Source organism: Triturus cristatus, chromosome 5_1, assembly GCF_964204655.1.
Source record: "Triturus cristatus chromosome 5_1, aTriCri1.1, whole genome shotgun sequence".
Classification (NCBI taxonomy): Eukaryota; Metazoa; Chordata; class Amphibia; order Caudata; family Salamandridae; genus Triturus; species Triturus cristatus.
Window position 1 is genome coordinate 786,156,421 of NC_140587.1, and position 6,000 is coordinate 786,162,420.

The window sequence follows — 6,000 nt, forward strand, 5'->3', positions numbered from 1 at the left end:
TAAGTGGTTCAGAACATGTAAGCATAAACAGAACTGAGCACCAGTGGCTCATCACTCATAAGCATAAAAAGATCTGAGCATCTCAACGGCTCTTCATAAAACTGAACACCTCTAATAAAATAGAGCACCTAAGTGGTTCATCAGAAAGAAGCATCAATAAAATTAAACACCATTACAGAAATAGAGCAAAAGTATGCATAGATAAAATCAATTACTTCAACATTGCATCACAAGAAATAGAATTCAGGACTAGTAAGTATGACAGAGTAAACTTATCACCAAAAATCAAACCTTGAGCTCCTCAATAGAAATTGAGCATGTGAATTGCTCGCCACAATAAATTAGGATACCTTGTAATGAGCAAACCCGGTACCTTTAAAGAAATTTTGAAAACTGACATAAGCAATAACCTGCATAGAGCATCTCATAGTAGCTAATTAAATCCAAAGTATGGCAAATGGATACAAACCATACTCAATTTACATCAGCACACAACAGTAAATAACACGCACAGTACACCCCGTAAATTAGCTGATATGCAAAAGAGTAGATCAAAATATATTCAACATAACAAGTTAAAATAATAAAAGTAGTCACCGTCGTCCAACTTCAGAGGAAGCTTACTCTTTTGGCAAGTTTACAGAAACATGGATGAAAGCGCCGATAATCTTTTCCTTAGGAAGACGATAAGCAAACAGCAAAACGTAGCCACTGCGTGACTGCTACGTGGTTGGCATAAAAGTGGTTGGCAGAAGAACTCTCCAATCAGAAAATGGCTGCACGTGCATGACGCCGAGCCGGGTGGCTCACGGCACGTCTTGGCAGCTCAGTACTAAAGAAGCAGGAGGCTGCGCGTGGTGAAAGCAGAACTCGCGCTGGCAGAAAGGTCGATGAGCACGAGCAGAATCCGTTGGGGTGAGTCCCAAATAGTCGTTTATAATTTTTTTTAAAACAATGACATTTTGCAACGATCCAACAAGTAGTCCCAAGTAGTCCGAAAATAACCACCTCCTTAAAATGAATGTCCCCCGAATGCACCATATTTCACAGTCACCTCACAACGGGACCCGATCTTCGCTCCCGATTGAAGGTGTGAATCTTTAAAGTGCTTAACCAAGGAAATTCAGTGTTTAGTAATTCTTGTATCAGGAAAGGTCGTAATCCTTGTAGCAAAAAAGAAAAACCATGTACATTGTACCATGAGTGCAGACGCTTGCAACAGTGCACCAAACAACGCAATCCATCACAGACAATGATATCCCACTGCATCACAGTTACAAGTTGAACGTCAGGAAGCGCTGAATGTTGTAGATTATAGCCCGACTATATCCAGGACGTGCTGAAATAGTTCAGCAAGGTTGAGCAATTCACCGGATCCCTCAGTAATATTGCCAAACAGCTGAAGTGTCAACATTCAACATCCAATGAGAGTTCTCGTTCTCAGAGATTAAAGAACTTGTAGTCTGTGCAGATTTCAGTCTTCCACATACTTTTGTAGACACATTGTAGGCAGGTTCAAAGTTATTCAAACCACATAATCTCCTACGCCCAAAACATATCTCTGTAAAGTGTCTGTAAGCTGGTCAGTTTCAAATGTCAAGCTGCACATAGAATGTAGTAACAGATATTAGGCAGACCATATGCAACGCTCAAAACTTACTTCTGTAGGTTGTCTGATGTTGTAGACACCGGTGGGGCATCTAAGGCGTTGGGCATAAGGCTTAGCTAGTTTCTCTTTGTTACTTTAGCAATTTCTTCTCTTTACACGTGGTTTCTTTTCTCCAATTGTCGCTAGTGTAACATTCCATAAAATAAAGATGACTCCTTGGTTGCTGTGTTATAGATGTAGATTTATTGTTAATATGAAGTCATAGGATAAATAGACACAGCATATAATCAAGATAGTAGAATCCAGTAAAAGGCCCCACCGGGAGCAGCCACCCTGCTGCTCAGCCTCTAGGATAACTGACAAGTACACTTAAACATACACAGATAGAACTCTAGAAGACATCACAGAGACAGGCTGAGCAGCAGAGAACAAGACACTAAGAAAGGACAATGAAGAGGGGAAAGCAGGATACAACAAAATGGTCGCCGGGGGAGAAAAAGCCCCGCAAAGTGCTTTGTGCAAAAAAGAATAGGAACTGAGTTTAACACACTCAGTTTGACATAAAAACGAAGCAGCAGTCAACATCAATTCCAGCAATTAATTCAAAACATTATCACTACGGATTTACATTTCAAATAAAACATAGCAGCAGTATAAAAGCAACACTATATATAAAGTCTCAAAGTGTCTAGCCCAGAGTTCCATGTTGACCCCATTTCCCTTTACATAGGGTTTACTTTCTTATTTGTGGATATATTGCCAAACATTTGACTAGTTCTGAGGGCCGAAGAAGGAGTGGATGTAAAGCCATTGTTTTTCCAAATTATTGGCCTTGGCAATCCATGTTAATTTACGATGCACCTTTCTATGTGTAGAAACCCTTTGTTGGAGAGTGATATTAAGCCTATTAGTTCTATACTTTCTCCGGGCTGCCCGTACAGCCCTGCTCCTTTTTTGAATGTCCACAGTGTGCCATGGGTTTTTTGAAAGGCCCTGGGGGGCTTAATATGCTTAGGTGGTTTCCTGTCTTCCTTTTAGAGCTTGATACAAAGTTTCAATGATATAGCCCAAAGACAATGTCAATGTTTGACCTGGATCAACATCCGGCGTGCAATTAACCTAACTGAAGATTGCCTTCCAGTGATTCAATCTTGATTCACTAATCTTGCTCCATTTTAGCCGTTTTAGTGGCACAAAGTACTCGTCTCCTTGGGTCTGGCCCACAACGTTTAACTAGGTGGCTTCTCTGGCAATTAGCTGAAAGGAAAAACATTGAGGGAGGTGATAACTTGCCTGTACCCATTTGATCTCATATTCTTAATAAAATCAATATATAACATGACTTACAAATGCATAGTCCAAAATGGGAATGCCTCTAAACATGAATGATGCTTGCCGCCTTTAAGCTGGCTTTTAATTGACTGCAGAACGACTAGATTATAGGCCAACAAAAGATCAATCAGTTTCCTCACTGGCTGGGCCTTCAAAGATTATTTGGATCTTTTAAATAAATAGTGCCAAGATTGGCTAGTTTAAAATCTCCAGTGAGAACAATCTCAGTGAACGGATTTGTGCAAATAAAATCACACTAAGATCTGCCGTGTGATGAAAATTTAGCTTAACTGGCAAATAAGGGATTTAGGAAAACCTGAAGAGGCATTAAAGAAGTGGGAACCAAGAATGAAAGCAGACTTGTGTAAATTGTGCATTTGAGGAAAGGAACGGGTCAGCCTCAGTCTGGGGTGGATAGGAAGCCCTGTGGAGCCCGACGCATTGGCTCAAGCTGCCCAACAGGATTGCTTGAGAGACATGGTGAGATATCCTTGGTATAACACTGCACACTTTGAGCATGAACTGTAAAAGGTTTCTGTAAGGATCAGCATTTGTTTAAAAGGTAAATGGGAGTGAGCCACTGCAGAGCAGGTGTGCTGAACAACATAGATTTTTGGAAACATGATTTTATGTCTTGAATACAAGCAAGTTTAGTATCCGTTGGAAAACCTATTATTTCCAAACCTCAACAGTGGCCTTTCAGTCAGCCTCTTGCTCTTGATTGGATGGCTTTGTTGTCTATCTCAGTTGTCTGCGGTTGCAGCTTCAGAGCTTTTAATGTAGCCACCCTGTCCAGCATGAACATATTGGGCCTGATTCACAAAGGTACCTTACACTTTTGAGTAATTTAAGTAGTGCTGGATTTAACTACTGTTTTTTGTAGCAACTTACACTTGGATTTTGTGAATAGGCAAAAGTAGTAAACTTATTCCAAAGTGTAAATTACTTAAAAGGTGTATGTTACATTTGTGATTCAGGCCCATAGTGGTAATGGTAAGGGTGTCACTAGACAAAGCAGATGAGGAGGGAATTGGTGGTAATCACACAGGAGAGAGATTTGAGGGTTTCTAATCCAGTGACCGACATCTCTAAACAATGTCTCATGCCAGTGGAGAAAACCTGACAAAGGCAGTGGTGCATGTGGAAGAGCAAACAAGATCTGTATAAAACAAGTGAGCACTGCTACAGGCACAGTAGGTGGGTATAGCAGTATATAGCTTCTGTCAACGTCTAACAATCTATGGCAACACTTCCAACACACCAGCTGAAAATATACGGTACCTCTGAGCAGCGCTTAATTTGACCCTGTGGTTTCGGGTGCTCATCACCGGCACTTACTCATCAACACCAGCACTTGAACACTAGTTAAGGGCACATTCATTTTTGGTAGGCATGGGGATATTAAGGGGAAATAGCCTTTACCACGAAGGCTTTTCTACGCGTTACGTTTACAACGGTACACTTACCTCGTAAACATCTTTACAACGCGTATTGCTTCCACGACCGTCTTTACCACGCAAGCAATGTCCTCACGGAACGTCTTCTTCCTCATCCGATTCAGTCCTTTTTTAGTGTTGGCGAAGACGTGAGAAAAAGGCAAAAAAAAGAAAAAAGGGGATTGGGGGGGGTCTCCCCCCCCCAAAAAATAATGCGTGGAAAAGGAATAATCGAGGTAAAGGATATGCGTAGACAAATCATTCCGTTGTAACGCATGCGTGGTAAAGGCATGCGTTGCAACGGAATGCGTAGTAACGACATATATTCGATATTAAGTGATTCGCCCAGAATCACAGGATGTGGAGCTGATGCCGAGACTCGAACCTGGTTCCCCAACTTGAAGTCGGCAACTCTGGCCATTACTACACATCGTCTACCCACTTGTAGGGTTTGTTGGTTCTGTGTTAGGCAGCCCTAGCAGGAGAAATGGGCAAGTCGAAGCTGCCTCCTGACGAGAGCCCGACGCTTATTTTTTTTCTTTTTACAAATTCATCACTGCCTCTGAGACATCTCTTTATCAAACTGACCACTATATGTGCTGTTGTTGAGAGGAAACGGTGACATTGTCATGCTCTCTGCCCCAAAGGGTTGCCAGTCTACACCACTCCGAGGTAGGCAACTTACAATAATAAATCTCTGTAAACACGGCCTGAATGGCTGGAGTATACCGAATATGGTTTTAATGTATGTTCCACACCAGCCCCAAGAAGAGAACTCTAAGTACCTGATACAGAGCCAGTCAATGTTCACTCATAAATCTGTTGTTATGGCATAAAGATTTCCTAATAATATGACTTCTTATTTATTCAGGCAAGGACATGAATGAAATGTCATCAGTGGAGAAGCCAGACGACTGCCGCTTCACGCGAGGACCCATCGAAATTCAATACAGCGGAGACGCGCCTGTGACTCTCCGTGCCCAAGGGATATTGATCCCTCGGCAATCTCAATATTACACATCACATCTCCTTGACATATCATCGCTAAAACTGAGAAATACCCATCACACACAGAAACTAAGAATGGATGGGCACGAACCCAATTCATTATTTATTTATTTATTTATTTATTTCTTCTTAAAGCAATAGAGAATCACACATTCTGAAGCTTACTTTGTGTTTTTGTGTAGCTTTTTAGTACGCTTGTAATTAAATGTCCACATTTCTTTTCCTTGTTGTTAATGGGCTGTTCATTTATTTATGATTACGAATAAGATGGCTGCATTTTAAAGTTGTAGGATTTGTGATGCTTGATGGCTTGAACTGGAAATATAGAAGTACTGGTTCTCGCTAAGTATTTCATTAACAGAGGGAGCAGGGGTTTAGTCAATTTATGGACGTGGACTGAATGGCTTGTGTGTTTTGAAAGTATAATGTACACCAGCGATACTCACAGTGCGGCCCCCCTCCTGACCTTTACATGCGGCCCCTTTGCTCAAAGAATGGAATGCTGTTTACTCGACTCCACAAACTTAAAAAAGATGTTAAATAAACAGACAATCATTTCTTTAAATGTTAAGTTACCCTTGCAGCAAAGGTGTAACATATGATGACTCATATGTT

At 41.2% G+C, this 6,000-nt stretch overlaps 1 protein-coding gene across 3 annotated transcripts in view; it reads left to right on the forward strand.

Annotated features, from left to right (window-relative positions):
* The window catches only part of CLUL1 (clusterin like 1), a 126,497-nt gene extending 120,890 nt beyond the window's left edge, over nucleotides 1-5,607 (forward strand). For all 3 annotated transcript variants that reach the window (XM_085605805.1, XM_085605804.1, XM_085605806.1), the window contains one exon: nucleotides 5,249-5,607. In XM_085605805.1, coding sequence (XP_085461931.1) covers nucleotides 5,249-5,264 — 16 coding nt within the window. In that variant the 3' untranslated portion in view covers nucleotides 5,265-5,607. The remainder of the gene's footprint in view (nucleotides 1-5,248) is intronic.
* The last annotated feature ends 393 nt before the right edge of the window (nucleotides 5,608-6,000 follow it).